This window comes from Mangifera indica, chromosome 13, assembly GCF_011075055.1.
Source record: "Mangifera indica cultivar Alphonso chromosome 13, CATAS_Mindica_2.1, whole genome shotgun sequence".
NCBI lineage: Eukaryota > Viridiplantae > Streptophyta > Magnoliopsida > Sapindales > Anacardiaceae > Mangifera > Mangifera indica.
The window spans coordinates 2,244,015-2,261,996 of record NC_058149.1 but is presented as its reverse complement, the minus strand read 5'-3'; the positions used below and the strand labels follow the sequence as shown (position 1 = coordinate 2,261,996).

Below are 17,982 nucleotides of genomic sequence, written 5' to 3'. Positions count from 1 at the left end.
ATTTTTGGATAGCATTCGAGCATACACCATGACATGATCCACTAATGTTACATCGAGCGAAGAGTGTCCCCTAGTAGGGCAAAGGCTTCAGTGATTGTGGCATGTTTATATTACGCTTTATTGAGTGTTTGACATTATCACGGAGTGTAGATTTTCCTCGAGAGTCGTCTACCTCTATGCGTCGATGTTTAGTGTCGCAGTTGTATTTCCACTGTATCGAGTAGATCACGGATGTATATTTAGTTCGATCATTGTTTATTTATCCGATATAGATGTTGTTATTTATATATTTATTATATGTGCTTATTTATATGGTATACTTTATCTATCATTATGTATAGATATGTATTTGATTTGATTTTTTAAATAATTTTATCATAGAAATAATTATATGAGATTAGAGTGATGTTATTAACTTTAAATTATGGTATTAGTGATATACTCAAAAATATTTTCAACATGAATATCATTATTATTTATTTAATATAGTTCAGGTTCAATGACATAATTTGTTGATTTTTATAAGTTCAGCTTAATACACAGGTAAAACATACATTAATCAAATTAGGAAAAGTTAATTCTAATAATTGGAAGAATAATGCTCATTCTAACAAATATGAAATGAAGAAATTATTCACACTCAATTTATTACATCACATGTGAATATAATTACACATTTCAAGCAATAATCAAAATACATCGATTACATATCATTTGAACAACAGTCATGAATCATATAATTAATAAAACTAAACAGAAGCTTGTCAAGATCTCGATCCTTTACCTTTTTTGGATGAACCTTGTGGGACGAAGCTCGAGACTGATACTGGGCTTTTACATTCGGTTCGGACATACTTTGGTTCCTTACAACGACTGCAAATCCTGGGTGTAACATTTTCTCCTTGTAAAGGACGTTGATTTCTGTTGAATGGATGACCCAGATGATGACTATCGAGAACAGGGGGCAGGATAACTCTTTCTTCTGGTGCCTGTAATCATTCTGATTGGTTTCTAAGAGGATTGATAGGTTCCTCATATATTGCACGGTAGAACTCGGTGCGAAAGAATGGATGAACTCGTGCATTGACATTTGTGATCCTCATGTGTCTTGTAATAGTAATGGCATGCTTGCATAAAATATATGAAAGTTGAAACTTTCTGCACGTACAAAACATTTCATTGAAGTCCACAATGCCTATGTATCCACCAAAACCAATAACCTGATACCGAATAGGTGTAATTAGCCAAACTTCCAAGCGTGCAGACTTTGACAGACAACGACTAATCTTCTGTAATTTGACAAAGTTAGGGCATTCATCTATAATTTGAAAAAATATTAACAACACATATGTTAATAACAAACATAAGGGAAGAAATATATGCTCAAATACATAATTATTAACAATTAGGTACGTACTTGCATGGTTTCTCCTTTCATAAAACCATTACTGCAAGGTACCACGAGTGAACTCGATGAACATCATGATAGGCAGAACCTGTGCATGTCTGACATGGGTGTTAAATGACTCCGCAATATTAGTTATCATGATGTTGTATCGATGCCCTGAAAAGTGTGCGATGCTTTATCGCTCAAATCTGACCTCACGTAGATAAGCCCCAGCTTGAGGGTTCATTGCATCAAAAGATCGTATCATAACCTCAAAATCTGCTTCTATATATTATTTCGTGACTTTCCAATATGCACCCACAACCTGTAAGGTAATAAATAATATAAGAACTTTATGATCAAAATTTATAAAAATGTTAAACAAAATAAAAATTTAATACAAGTTTAAACATGTTACCTTTGAGTCTCGTTTGTACTTTGCCGGTATGTTACACAGAAGGTGATGACAATAACATCTATGGTGGACATCTGGAAAGACTTTAGCTATTGTAGAGTATATAACATGATATCGATATGAAATTATTGTCAACTTGGAGATGTCATGGATGCATTCTTTAATCTTCTTGAGAAACCAACACCATGTGTTGTAATTTTTTTTTTTATCGACACCGAAATTAATAGGGTATATCTGGTTATTACTATTGAAGTCCACCGCAACAAATAAATGCCCTTAAATATTGACCTTTAAGGAAAAATAGCATCAATGCAAATAACAGGTCAAAGATATTCTCTAAATGCACAAACGAAACATCCTAATGTTATGAAAAAATACTTAAATCGATGGTCATCATCTGTTTCAATAGCGGTAATGGTTTTTGAATTAATACGCTGTAGATTATAACAATAATCTGGTAAGAGCATAAATGATTCTTCCGGTAAGCCCTCAATGAATTTAAAGCCTAATTTATTGCCCACCAAGCTTGTGAATATGAAATGTTAATTTTATATCGATTGATGATGTCTACAATTATTTATTTAGGTTGATAAATTCGATCAATCAACATAAACTTTGACCTCATTAATTAACCTAAAGCTTATGCCCCAGCTTGTCTGTGATATGACATTATTTAATCAACTGAACATATGTGGGTTGGATTCATTTGACTGATTTGAAACACTTCATTGACTTTGGATTTGGTTACAAATATGTACCACTGACAATTTTCAGCCTCGCACTTAATATTCCATTGCCTTTTGTCAGACTTTTTGACCCTGTATTGAAATCCTTTTAGTAGGGCAAATTACTTCACAACATCTTTCAATTGTTTTTTATTATGAAAAATATCATCAAGCTTTACAACATTCTCCTCTCGGATCGATCTTGTACCATTTGATAATGTTGATAATTGTGAAGGAAAATAAAAAAGCCACTTAAACAGATTAGTGGGGATATTGTTAAAAAATGGCCCAGAATAATTTCTACCACCTAAAATAGGATCTTCAAACTATAAACTATAAATTGTTCATACCCTCAATAACAAGTGACTTATGCTCGGCTTCTACCTCTTCAAAAGGAATATTAGTCATGTCATTTCCATCAAAGTCACCCCAGTCGAGAACCCTATCTTTTTCTTCATGAGCCCATGAGTTTACAATATACAATGCGTCATTACTGAAATCAAGCAAGTTTTCTAGATCATATTCTTTTTTCACTCTACTAATTTCTTCTTCTTCTACTTTATGTTCTTCAATCGAGGTACATCTAACAAAAACAGGAATACATTCCTATAAATATTGAGACATATCAATAAGACCTTTGGCATCTTTATCATTTTGGATTTGTACAAGGCAGTCGAGCTCAATTTTTCTTGGCTTCATAGAGAATTGACGGTAGTTTTTCATTGGATCAAAATCGCAAGACTCCTTCAAAAGCTGTATAAATCCCTCAAATGTTGTTCCAGAGGAAATTTTAATCAATAGTTTAGATCCTCCAACATATTTCATTGTGTTGTCATCATCTTGAATCAATTTTCCTTGGTAACGAATCGATGCATAACCAGCCATTTTAATTATCAATCTTACAATGACAAATTTTTTAAAAAAAATTAATCATTTATAATAAAAAGTCCACAATAACCATTTGAAACAGTTTTACAATGTTTAATATTAAAATAACCCTCATATTTTTCTAATATTTTTTTAACCCCCTATAATTATCTAATATTTCATTTAACACCCTTGTATGTTGTCTTGTATCAAAATACATCTATCTATTCTTAACATTTCATTTAAAACGTTCTTACAATGTTTAATATCAAAATACCCCTATATCTTTTAAACATTTCATTTACCCCCATAATTATCTAACCTTTAATTTTACTCTCTTGTATATTGTCTTGTATGAAAATATATCTATCTACTGTTAACATATCATCTAAAACCGTTTTACAATGTTTAATATCAAAATTGCCCCATATTTTTCTAACATTTCATTTGACTCTCTATAATTATCTAACATTTTATTTAACACCCGTGTATGTTGTATTATATCAAAATGCATCTATCTATTTTTAACATTTCATTTAAAACGTTCTTACAATGTTTAATATCAAAATACCCCTTATATTTTTTAATATTTTTTTAGCCCCCCCTAATTATCTAACACTTCATTTAACATCCTTGTATATTGTCTTGTATCAAAATATACCTATCTATTCTTAACATGTTATTTAAATCATTTATATATTGTGTAATATCAAAATGCTGCCCATATTTTTTTAATATTTCATTTAACCCCTAAATTATTATCTAATATTCAAATACCCCATTTACATGACATACAAACTAGATTTAACAAATAAAATTAATTTTTAAGTTAAGATTTGTATATATAGATTTTTTTCACGAATTTATTTTTTCAACTCAAATTCAAAAATACGAACTTCTTCCTTCCGAAAAAACCCGTAGTTATTGATATTGAGTAAAAATGAGAGTGAAAGTAAGTGTTTGAGTGATATGAGAAGTGTATGTAACAAGAGTGAGAGTGAGAGGGTTTATATAGATGTGGTGAAGGGTAATTTTGGTATTTAAAAAACATTTAGGGCATTTTTGCTTAGGAATAGGAAAAATAGGTATTTTTGCTTAATAAAAGCGTAATATGGGTATTTAATATAATTTTCCTATAGAAAAACTTAGTTTAACCACAATCAAACACCTTAGACCTTATAAGCTTTAGTAGTTGAATGACTATGGAGAAATAAGGGTTGTGTGATGTAGGTATCAAGATGAGGTGTTGTGTGATGTAGTACCTATCATGTTGGACACATCTTGTTAGGGAGACCATGACAATATGATAGAAAGGTGACACACGATAGATTCAAGAATAGATACTCTTTTATGATGAGCCATAAACTTATCACATTTGCACCATTGTCACCAAAGCAGGTTTATGAGGATCAATTGAGGAGAAGAAAGATGAATGAAGAAAAAAAGAAAGTGAGAGTGAAAACAAAAGAAGAGAAAATGTGAGTGAGGATGAGCGAAGAAAAAGTAAGGCCGAAAAGAGGAGGAAGAAAAAGAAGGTGAGCAATTTGGCCATGAGAAAAAAAATAAGGAGCAAAAAAATAGAGTTTTCATGAGAAGATGAGTAATGTGACGGCTGCTCTTGCGACTAAATAATATCTATTATTGTTAGTTTACAAGGAAAGCTTTTTATCTTTCATTAACACTGACAATTTTCTTCCTAGTGTGTTTGTTTATCTTTTGCAGGAGTTTGAAGACGTATTCCTTGAGGAGATTCCTGATGGACTACCTCCAATTCATGGATCAAGCACCAAATTGACTTCATACCTGGAATAAAGATACCCAATCGACTAGCCTATAGAAGTAATCCTAAAGAGACAAAAAAGCTTCAAAGACAAGTGGAGGTGTTGATGAAAAAGGGATACGTGAGAGAGAGCATGAGTCCATGTGTCGTACTAGTGATTCTAGTGCCTAAGAAGGATGGGACATAGAGAATATGTGTTGACTATTGAGCCATCAACAAAATAACTGTAAAGTATCGTTATCCCATACCTATGTTAGATGATATGCTTGATGAGTTGCATGGATCATGTATCTTTTCAAAAATTGATTTGAAAAGTAGGTATCATCAAATTAGGATGAAAGAAGACGATGAATGGAAAACTGCATTTAAAACCAAACATGGACTATATGAATGGTTGGTAATGCCTTGGGTTTACTAATGCACCTAATACGTTTATAAGGTTAATGAACCATGTCTTACGTGCATTTATAGTTAAGTTTGTAGTTGTTTATTTTGATGATATTCTCATTTATAGTCATAGTCTAGATGACCATATAAGACACGTGCGTGATGTTTTGCTTGTGCTTAGTAAAGAGAGGTTATTTGGTAATCTTAAGAAATGTTCCTTTTGCATTGACCAAGTTGTGTTCCTAGGATTTGTGGTTTCATCTAAGGGGATTAAGGTAGATGAGGAGAAGATTAAAGCTATCCGAGAGTGGTTGACGCCTATTTCGGTGACCAAGGTTAGGAGTTTCTATGGTTTAACTAGCTTTTATAGGAGATTTGTATGAGACTTTAGTATACCAGCGACACCACTAACTGAAGTAATTAAAAAGAATGTAGGGTTTAGGTGGGGTGAGGAACAAGAGCATGCATTTGCATTAATTAAGGATAAGTTAAGTTCTGCACCTTTAGTTGTTTTGCATGAACTTTCTAAACCATTTGAACTTGAATGTGACGCTTCAGGTATAGGTATTGGAACTGTTTTCATGAAAAAAATAAGCCTATAACGTATTTTAGTGAGAAACTCAATGAGCCTATTTTGAAGTACCCTACTTATGACAAAGAATTGTACGCTTTAGTGAGAGTGTTGGAGACGTGGCAGCATTACTTTTGGCCATGCGACTTCATCATCAAGACAGAGCATGAGTCCTTAAAACATTTAAAAGGACAAGGTAAGTTGAACAAGAGACATGCGAGGTGGGTTAAATACATTGAAACTTTTCCTTATGTCGTTTATTATAAGCAAGGTAAGGAAAATGTTGTGGCAGATGCGTTATCACACAAGTATACTCTAATCTCGACTTTAGATATTAAGTTACTTGGTTTTGAGTATATGAAGGATTTGTATGTGAGTAATTCTTACTTTTCCAATATTTATGAAGCTTATAAGAAAACTGCATTTGGTAAGTTTTATAGGCATAATGGTTATTTATTTTGAGAAAATAGATTGTGTGTGCCTATGCGTTTTTTACGCGAATTGCTTATGAAGGAAACACATGAGGGTGGATTAATGGGCCATTTTGGTATAACTAAGACTTTAGATATACTACAAGAGCATTTCTTTTGGCCACATATGAAACGAGATGTAGAACATATTTGTACTCATTGCATTAAGTGTAAACAGGCCAAATCTAGAGTCTAACCGTATAGTTTATATACACCTTTACCTATACCTATTGTGCCTTGGGAGAATATTTTTATGGACTTTGCTTTAGGGTTACCTAGGTCTAGGAAGGGTAGTGATTCGGTTTTTATCATGGTTGATAAGTTTTCAAAGATGGCAAACTTTATTCCATGTCATAAAACTGATGATGCAACTTACATTGCTGATTTTTTTTTTAGGGAGATTATGCGTCTGCATAGAGTTCCAAGGAGCATTGTATCTGATTGTGATGTAAAGTCTTTAAGCTACTTCTAGAAGGTATTGTAGGGTAAGTCAGATACCAAACTACTATTTTATATAACATATCACCCATAGACAGATGGATAAACAGAGGTAGTCAACAGAACTTTATCTCAGTTGTTACGTCTTATCTTAGAAAAGAACTTGAGAACTTGGGAGGATAGCTTACCATATGTAGAATTTGCATATAATAGGGTTGTGCATACATCTACTGGTTATTCACCTTTTGAAGTTGTTTATGGTTTTAATCCACTCATACCTTTGGACTTGTTACCAGTATTTATTAAGGAATGTACCAGTTTAGAGGATAAAAAGAAGGCCAAGTCAGTTCGACAACTTCACGAGAAAGTTAGGCAAAATATTGAGAGGAGAATTGAACAATATGCCAAACAAGCTAACAAAGGAAGACACAGGTTAGTGTTCCAACCAGGTGATTAGGTTTGGGTGTACATGTTAAAGGAACGGTTTCCATCCTAATGGAAATCTAAGTTACACTCGAGGGGTGATGATCCATTTCAAGTCCTTGAACGTATCAACGATAATGCCTACAGATTGGATCTTCTAGGTGAATATAATATAAGTGCTACTTTTAATATCTCTAACCTATGTCCTTTTGATGATGAAGTTTTAAAGGCAAATTTTTTTCAAGAAGAAGGGAATGATGGAGGCATCGAGCCATCAAGGAAATCCATTACACATTCCAGTTGGGCTAATTACGAGGAGTAAAGCTAAGAAGGTGCAACATACCTTAGTAAGACTCATGGAGGGCTTAGAGACTACAACCAGCTCACTCAAGGATGATTGGATGCTTGAGGAGCCAACAAAGAGGTTAACCTGATTTAGGCCCAAGCCCATGGAGAAATCTAATCTAAAACGCGCAGATAGACTTTGAACGACCATAATTTTTGATCCATGAGGAGTTACGAGACCTTAACGTATCAATATGAAGCTCGTTTCAAGCTCTATATTAACAACAACTTTGCCGGTTGCAATAAGTATGTATTATGCAGTTTTGTTTTACTAAATTTAGGATTTTCGGATTTTTATAAATTTTGGTCTTTCTTGTGACTGGGCTAGACTTTAATGAGTCAAATTAGCATATTACATTTTAATTAGAGTTCTGGGTAGTTAATTAGGTAAAGGGCTTAGGAAGTTTGGAAGTCCGTTGGGTTATGGGTAGTTTAGGGTTAAGTTGACACTAGATAAACTTAATTTTTATCATGAATAAAGAATTTTTGGTTGACTTTTTGCATAGTTTGCCTATTGTTGAATTATCAACCTTTTGAACTTATCAAGATACATCTTGTGGCATTCACCATTAACGATATCAAAGTTCGTTTGATTTCATATCGATTCGGATCAAGGGTCATCTAAGTGATGAAGCCATTTCAATCTTGGGAAAAATATCTTCTTGAACATTGGGTCTTGAGTCATATCGTCAAGGTTCGTGTCAATAAAGTTTATTGTGATTAAACATTCATACATATTTCTTGTATGATGTTCATTGATTGATATAAATATATTAAATATAAGTGCATATAGTTGTACATATTGTTTCAAACAACATGTATATCAAGAATAATGTTTTTCTTGAGTATCACAATTGTATAGTTGATGTACCTATTGTTTTATACAACATGTATCTCACGAATAGAGTTTATCTTAAGTATGACAGTTGTATGATTGATAGTGTTATAGTATAAATACAACATGTGTTTTAAGAATAAGATTTATTCTGAGTATCACAGTTGCATAAGCATTTCTTTTGTATATCTTGAGATTGTTAGTAAAATGTGTAAACTTCGTTGGAAGTTGTTAACTTCATTTGAAGTTGTGAGATTTTTTTTGTTTCTTTTGAATCATAAATGTTAAAGAGAAATCATAAAAAGGATTGATATGTAATAATATATATTTATTATGATCACATTTAGATGCTAGTCATTCCACACTTAAAGATCCATGTGATATGATTGCAATTAATTGTAATTATGGACATCTTGTGTTGTTATTGAAACACAAAAATTACCTTAATTCATTATTGATAATTGTATTGACAAGATTGTTTTAGATTGAAGTATTGTTTTTGGACTATGTTGTTTTCTTATAAATTAGTGGCCACTTTAGAACAATAAAATGTCATTTACCCAGAATTTTTTTAAATGAATATTTTCTTAATATACACACACACACATATATAAAATTTAATCAATGTTGCCCAAGTAGGTGAATGTTGGCATAATGTGGGCATACATTAATTAAATATTTATTTATTGTTTAATACAATCAAGTGAATGTGTAGTCCAAAAAGATTTTATTTTATGAGTCTGATGTGATCATTTAGAAGCAAACCAATACACTTCATGTTATAATCATTAATTTCAGGTTGTAAGTGTGGGTTGATATAATAGTTATTGGGTTAAATCTCATTTGGCTTCAAAATGATTTTGGACTCTTTTAGAAAATTGTGATGATTTCATTATAGGTTCTTAGTCGGATATCACTGTTGGGTTTAGTATTTTTAGCAATCCTTATGGCCGGCCGTCCTTCCATTAAATAAACCATTTGCTTCGCTGCTTTAGGGTTTAAAGTTAAGGGTTTAAAGACTGAGGATCAGCTATTGGACGAAAAACCATAGAAGATTTATACATAATTGTATGATAGTTTCCCAGATGCAAGGCATGGTGAGACCAAGTTTGAAATGGATCATGGGCTGTAACTTGTGCATATACTGCCTTACAATTATTCTTTTAAAATGCTGAAAAGATAATTGGAAAATCTTTTACTTTCTTTTTCACAAGTTATGAATTCAATGAGAAGGACACCATAGCTCCCCGGAAAATCTGAGTTTTCTGCCAGAAACTTGAAAGGGTTCTAAAAGAAAGCATGAAATCAAATGTTTTTACTAATGTGAAAAGCATGAAATCAAGAAGTTTTTTCTACTCTACAAACAAGTGTAAAAATTAGGTTCTCTTCATTGGTTCTTTGTGAACATTTGGTCTGCAATTCCATCCCATTACTTTGTTTTAATTTTTGAATTTATTGTTCTTTCTTATTTTTAATTTCCTTATTATTTAAATTTTAAAGAAAGACAATTATTTGGGAGCATTAAAGTCAACACAACAACTAATCTACAGTCATATTCTAAAATGCAAACCAAAGGAAAATTTTCATTCCATTATTTACACTCATAAAGTTCCTTGAGAAAAACTACAACCACCAATATTTGACGAGCATACCATTTCTAAGCGTCTTTCTCTTAAGAGATGGAAGTGTGGTTGAAGCATGCTCATATGAAAAAAAAAAAAAAAGTGGATTAGGATCAACCATATTTGTCTTGATAATGTCTTGATAGATCCACATACCTAACAGTATGAGCCCTGAATCTTATGTCCATCAACTGTATAGTGTGGTTGAAGCAAACCTATTAATTTTGGTATATTCCCATTGCCTTTTTAAGCGTCTTCAACTAATTAGTTGGCTTTATAGTATAGAGTTAGAGGCAAACCTTTTGCATCTTTAAGTTTGAGATGGACACATGTCTTGCATGTTGAAATGCTTTTTATTTTTTTATGCATTGAAATATTTCTGTTTCTTGAGGATGCCCTCTATTTTTGTTTTGAAAAAGTAATTTTCAGTCTGTGTTATGAGTAAATTGTTGTCTTCTCAAATGTATATGAATATATTTTTAGTTTACCAAAGTAATTCAGTGAATATCAAACTTATTGTAACACTATGTTGAAATGTTGGTTACCGTTGTGGTTAAAGACTTAGAGGCAATTTGTTGTTGTTAGGTTGTTCTTGATGCTGGTTTTTTGTGGATATATTAGGGTTCTCAAAACAATAAAACTATGCATACCTACTTTGAATATACAAATAAATATACATTTATGTGTGTCATCATGTGATTGAGTGATTTTAAATTGAGAATAAAATAATACTTCATTATATAACGACACAAATAAATATGTATCTATTTATGTACTTTAAGTGAGTACATATGGTATTGTTCTTCCCAAAATATAAGCAAACATTTAAATGTCTAACAGAAGGCTATTTCCTTTTTATAATATACTAATTAAACTTGTTTGATCAATGATAATCTTTTCTTTTTGTCACTCAATCCTTACGTTGTTTTGCAATTTGTCTCTTGTTTTCAGGTAGAAGGTCTTATTCTGGATCATGGTTCTAGACATCCTAATATGAAGCAGTGAGCTGTGAATTGTTACATATTGACATGTACCGTGTCATTTGAATATATGTTCTTTCTTAGGTTACATAGTATGAATTTGTTGATTATTTAGAGCCAAATTTAATTAATTATTAGAGTTTAGTAGGCTTGGGAGTTGTATGTTTTTATTTTTATTAGATAATTTTAGTTATCTGGTTGGATATATATTTTGAAAGATCTTAAAATTTCATGTATAGTATAATTTTGCTATTTATAATAAAATTTTGAAATTTGAATAAAGAGATATATTGTTTTTGTTTTTGTTATATAGTTTTTGCGGCTATTATAAATATTAATTTTTTGTAAAACTTTTGTGGCATTTACAATTGATATTAAAAACAATAATAGTTGGTAGGAAAATGATACTTTTGAATTTTGAAAGGCAATTACAAATGTTGATATAAATTCACTGAGTAAAAACTGTAAAAATTGGTGTATAATTGATCTTTTTAAAGCAATCTAAAAGGGTTTTCAGCATAGATATTATTATCTTATCATACGTGACATATATCTTATGATATAAATAAAAAACGATATATATCTTAAAATGTATCAAATTAATATGATACATATTATTTATATGACTTAATATATCTTTTTAGAAAAAATAATAATATAATTAAAGTATATATGAGAAAATTTAAATTTTTAAAAGTTTTTATGATATATTTTTTTAAATAATAATATTTTAATTAAAATTTATAATTATTTTAATAATATTTTATCATTTTATTTATTTAAAAAATGTATCCCGTAATAAGATACGGTATACAATATGAAAAATGAAAATTTTGATATATAATAAGACATGTGATTCAAATTCCATGAGTTTCAGTATAACTCTTAACAGAGGAAGCCGAAGCTGTTATGTCAACTCTGGCCTGGTGCTAATAACTAAACTTAGCATCAGGCTCAGTTGAGAAGTCGGGATCTTCAGGCTTTTGTAATTTCGGTATCTCAACATCTTCCAGTCTCCGTGCATCTCTCCTTGTATTTGCAGCAGATCTTTTATCCACTTCGGTAGCCGCAAGGTTCAGTTTCGCCTGAGAGGAGCTCGAACTACGAGGGTGAAATTCCTCGTCTTCGCCGTGCCCAATCTCATCGGTCGGTCTCTCAACCAAAGCAAATGATTCTGTTGTTGAGAGCATGCGTCCTAGCTTCATCCTCCTGTACCGGCGCCAAGCGGCCTGTATAAAGCAAGCTGCCCATGTCCTCCAGTGGTGGGAGTGAAACCGAATTGTATGCTGCAGCTTCTTACTATGAAGGCGTCTAAATTGGTTAGCCACTGACTTAAGATCTTCTGCTCGTAAGGCAAAAGCTTCAACTTCGACCAGAGCTTTAACAGTTCGAGTTGAAGAAGGCAAGTTAAGGCTGTTTTTAGAAAGCAAAGCCCAGTTAAGTAGCTCTTCCCCACAAAAGTCACCTGGTCTCAGAGTTACTGAGTCGAAAAAACCAGCACGGCCTCCATTAGTTGTTGAACTATCCAGTGTACCTCTGATAATAAACAGCATCTCAGTCACCGGGTCACCCTCTCGAACAATGTAGGTACCTTGAATGCTCAAGGAAGATACTAGCCGTTCACATATGGCATCAAGCAGCTGATCATCCATTTGTGAGAAAAAGGGAACCTGCAAATTTGAAAAGCAAGAGTTTATCATGCTGAAACAGAAGTAAGCTTAATGGAACAGACCTTGATGAATATTTTAGTAGGAGCACAAGTAGCAAATGAATGAATAGAGTTTTAAAGCTCTAATCACTTTAAACTTAGGAAGAAACATACCCGTCGAACAAGATTTAAGCACAGATGACGCTGAATATCCCGGCGAAGATCAGCAGGTAAGCCTTGAAGGATGGATTCTTCATCAACTCCTCTAGTTGCGAGCCACTTGTACTGGTCAAAACGGCGAACACGATGTCTCAAGTCTTCAGGGAGTTGGCGATGACTCATCCACTCCTCCGTATCTCTTCGCTTAATTCTCCATTCCTCCAATCTCGCAGTTAGAGATTGCAGGCACGTCTACATCATGCAAACAATTTTAAACCATTAAATTGTATAGGAGAAAACAACAAGCTATTAAAAATCTAGGAGGATCGATCATTTTCTTCAATGAATTCAAGTTCAGCTATTAACTCCTATCAGTCTCTCAAGAGTTCACTACTTTTCATTGGTTTAGTGATAGAAGAAAATTGAAAGACAAGTAAGAATGAAGGAGAAACAAAAGATCTTGGCGTCAACTGCCACCGACAGGCAACTCGACAAGATAGGAATATAGCTAACCAGAATAAAGCTTTTAACCATCAACACCAAGAAAAGTTAGTTTTAAAGTAAAAATTTAAGGACACCGGTTTCCTAATACCTGCACATTCCCAATCAAATGAGCGAATAGAACCAGACCCAAGATGACAATAAATATTGAAAATGCTGTCTCCCCAATAAATGTGCTTGCTATCAAATTCTGCGCAAACGAACTGAGATAACAAGAAAGCAAAAACAAAATCAACATTTGTGAATGAAAACACAATTTACTGGCTTCCATTATTCAAAAATCAGACATATAGATACACATCATTTACAATAGACATCTTCAAACATTTTTCTATTGGAAGTGTTTGGAATTGCCTATAAACATATTTTGCTGCTCATATGAAATGACCTACGTACGCAAGTTCCTGGAAAAAAATAAGTCAAGAAAATATGTCTAGTCAGGAAGGTTTCTCTGAGCCTAAATGCTAACAGCAGTTAACATTGCCTAGAGAGAACCGAGACCTTTAAAACAATGTGTGTATGAGGAATAGATTAAACAGTAGCTCCATCTGCGTCATAATAGAAAAAAAAAAAAATTCATTTGAAAAGTACATATCATTAAATTAGCCATTAATGATCGATTGAAATTAAGATGAATTGATGAATTTGATGCATATAAAGAATAAAATTGTACCTTAGTTGCTGTAAGCCCCACCATAAAGAAAAGAAATACTTCTCGACGAAGTCTGAGGACACAACATTCTTTGTAACTGCAATGTCAAATATGCCGTAATCGAATTCAGTATCTGGATTCTTTGGATTACAGGTTTTGAACACGCTTGTACTATTTGCCCATATCTCACGCTCTGGATGGTCAAAAGTTTTACAATCGAAATAGCTAAGAAAGCATTTAGGGCTAGTTTCCTCCTGGCACACTTGTTTCCAGCACGATGTATACCTATCAACTGATTGCAGATACCATGTTGCCCCCACAACCTGCATAAAAGAAAAGTGAAAACTTAAACAAGTGGAATAACAAGAGCAATGGATAAAATTTGTAAGAAAACAGAGTGATAAATGAATAAGTAATCAGATTACTATGTACATGGCTAGCCAAAATGTAGAGGAACATATTATATGCAGCCCCTGCCCAAGCAGTCATTGTGACCACTCCAGTTGCTTTGATAATTGCAGAACTCAAAGGAAAAATCAAATACAATCTAGGGATATATTGAAACAGAATAACCAATGCGAGGGCATTGTCTTTGATATCAGATTGGAGGCCTTCTGTTGCTGGCACAATAAACCAGATGAAAAGCTGCACAAAAATTCAGTAAATTAAGGTTCACCTTTTCAGTTGTAGAAAGCATAAAACTGGAACAAATAAAACCATATCATAAGTTATATTAAGAGGTTGAAAGGAAAAAAAAGCAACACAAGATACCATTCTCACATAATCAAATCTAGCATTTTATCACACAAGCAAAGAAGCCACATAGCCACATGCCTCATTCTTCATTGCTGTAGTGGGATGCTCCAAAGAGATTTCTTTCACCGAGATGGAAGAAAAAAACTGACTTTCAAATAATTTTGGAAATATAAACATCATTTTGCTAAAGGAGGAACGTAAGAGCCCCAGAAAACCAGAAGAAAGAATACCAATACAAGTATAAAAATGACGGATAAGGGGGTAAAACTATGTTTTCCAGAAAAATCATGCGTTCAAACCAAGAAATCAGCTAGAAAAAGGCAGCAGCAACATACTCTCCTAACAAGTGAGAGTAAAAAACGATCCAAAGTCATGTCAATATAGAATGTACACTACAAGTCATTCAACCAAGACAAGCGCCATCTGTTTTATCTTGTTCAGTAATCTAAATGGGGCTATACAAAATCAGTGCATCATACTAAAACCAGAATGTCAAAGTTGAAATGTCAAAATAAGATACCTGAGGGAGAGGAAGGCTTGCGACAAGGTCAATGAAGAATTTAGATCTAAGATACCTCCGGGCAATCTTCTTTGGATCTGTGACTAGTTCGCCCCTTCCAAATACCCGAGTGCTTGGAGCAATATAACCTGTCCTAAATTGTATAACCATGTGCAACAAATAGAAAAGATCTGCTACTGTCCTGAAAAAGGTCACGACAATTTGCAACTGACTGTCTGTTCTCACACAATTATCATCACCTCCCACAGAAAGCAAGTAAAAATAAAATGGGTCAACAAAAAGTGCAACTAAGCATGCACCGAAGAAAACCCTGTTCCATTGCAACACAATGTCACTACTCGGGTCGCGTATTCTCTTGTGCCATGGTTCAATTTCATGCACAAGCAGAGTAGACCTCTCACTTTTGCCTGTTTCAGGGAGTCGATTTCTGCCTCCATTCAACCGATTTAGCATAGAACGCAATGCAAACTTGTGCGCAGAAGATGACCTCGCAAGGTGCACCGTGAGGTCATTTTTCCTCCACACAGATTCTTCATCTAGTTTCCCATCAGAATTAAACCTAGACAGAAGTTGAACCAATAAATTGACCAGATATTCCCAACATTTAAGCAGAAAGCAAAGATTATCTGCATCTAGCATAACTCAGACAAAGATAACAAATTTTCAGCATTATGAAGATATAACCAAATATACCTCTGGCATGGTAATCAAGACACTACAGTACTCAACACTTGATGCACATGTTTAGAGAAAATGAAGATTTTGTAAAGATGTATATAAAAAGTTTTAAATTTTTAAAAATGTTTGTGATATTTTTTAAAATAATGATAACTTCATTAAAAGTTTTTATTATTTTATTTTATAAAAAATATATCATACAATAAGATATAATACATGACACATAATATAGAACATTAGTTTTTGATACACAATATGAAATACAATTCGATTACCATAGTCTTTGGAATTCTTTGCACCGGAGACAACAAAAAATAGCAACCACCCACCGCCCAAAAAAAAAAATAATAAAAAATATCCTCAGAATCCCATAAGATTTAGTTGAAGAATCTTAAGCTTTAACTTGGTTTTTCCGGTTAAATATATGGTCAAAATACTTATTTCCACCCAAAGTTGGGTGTAACCCCATCTTCCACCTGTAAGGTTTCAAAAACCTAAATACCTACTATTCTGTTGAAAATCTTTGTTAAGGTTAAGGGGAAAACATTATTTAACAAAAAATTTTATTTTATTTTCTCCTTTAGTTTAAAAGATTAATAATTTTCCGTTATCCAAAGTTTAAAAAATTGCATTCCCCCTAGGGTTTGATTTCCACTTTCCGATAACTACGCCTTTTTTATTGTCGGTGGGCCTTCCCACCATCTCCTTCGATGGTTTCTTAAAGTGGAAATCACCAAAAATCTGATTGAAATGGTCGGACGACATCCCACACAAAGACTCAGTTAACACATAGGTTTGTGCAATGTTGCACAAATCTATGCGATATCTTCCAATCATTTCAAGTGGATTTTTGGTGGTTTCCACACTTGAAAACTACTGGGGAGGGAGATAGTGGAAAGGTCAACTGATGGTGGAACGGAGTGGTCGCTAGAAAGTGAAAATTAAACCTTAAAAGAAAAATGCAACTTTTCAAATTTTGGATAATGGGGAATTGTTGGTGGAAAAAAATAAAATTTTAATTTTTTAAATTAATTTTTTAATAAATAAGGGTTTTGCCCTTAATTCTAATAGAAAATTTTACTAAAGGGTAAGTATTTAAGTTTTTAAAACTTTACGAGTGAAAGTTTAGAAATACACTAAACCTTGGATAGAAATAAGTCTTTTCGCCTGAATATACATATCAGAGAAATACATTATTTTGTGCTTCCGTTAAGTATAACTGCAATGTCCAAGCTTTCCTAGCTATCCAACAGCAACAAATCTGAAACTTCACTACTTCCCTTCAGTTATTAACGAAAACCGTAATTAAGAAACAAAATAGACCAAATTTTGCGTAAATGAGTAATACTATATGCACATCTTTGTATACGAATAACGATGTATCACCATATAATTGAAAAGTTAACAATTAAAAATAAAACAATATTTAATTATATTATGATACATCACTATTTATATACATAGTTTTATTATTTTAAAAAATTATAATTTATGATCTTTACTTTTCAAAGACCAAAATATTGAACCCGAACTTCTCAAATGAAGTTCCCACATTTCTCAAGCAACAGGCACAGCCCAGAGACCACCAAAGTTCGGCAAGTAGCAACCAGAATAAAACATGATAAGACAAAAACCACAACAAAATTAATTAATTAATTAAAAAATAACAAAAAAAAGTAGAGAAAGATTACCTGACAAACTTTTCCTTTTTCGACTCCATGAAGGCAAAGAAAGCATAAATGTGAACCTCTTCGAAAACCCACAAGGATATAAAAGACCTTTCATCATTAATTTACGTGATTATAGAGATTTTGTTACCTTCT

General features: G+C 32.8%; 1 protein-coding gene across 1 annotated transcript; it reads right to left on the bottom strand.

The window, feature by feature from the left end:
• Window positions 1–12,066: 12,066 nt before the first annotated feature.
• On the bottom strand, window positions 12,067–17,879 carry LOC123195166 (cyclic nucleotide-gated ion channel 17-like). Its single transcript, XM_044608796.1, has 7 exons — window positions 17,851–17,879; window positions 15,482–16,040; window positions 14,638–14,850; window positions 14,227–14,528; window positions 13,645–13,756; window positions 13,068–13,304; window positions 12,067–12,915 (listed from the first exon to the last, which is right to left on the bottom strand). The coding sequence occupies exons 1-7, from the start codon at window positions 17,877–17,879 to the stop codon at window positions 12,175–12,177; spliced, it is 2,193 nt and encodes a 730-aa protein (XP_044464731.1). The 3' UTR covers window positions 12,067–12,174.
• Window positions 17,880–17,982: the final 103 nt, after the last annotated feature.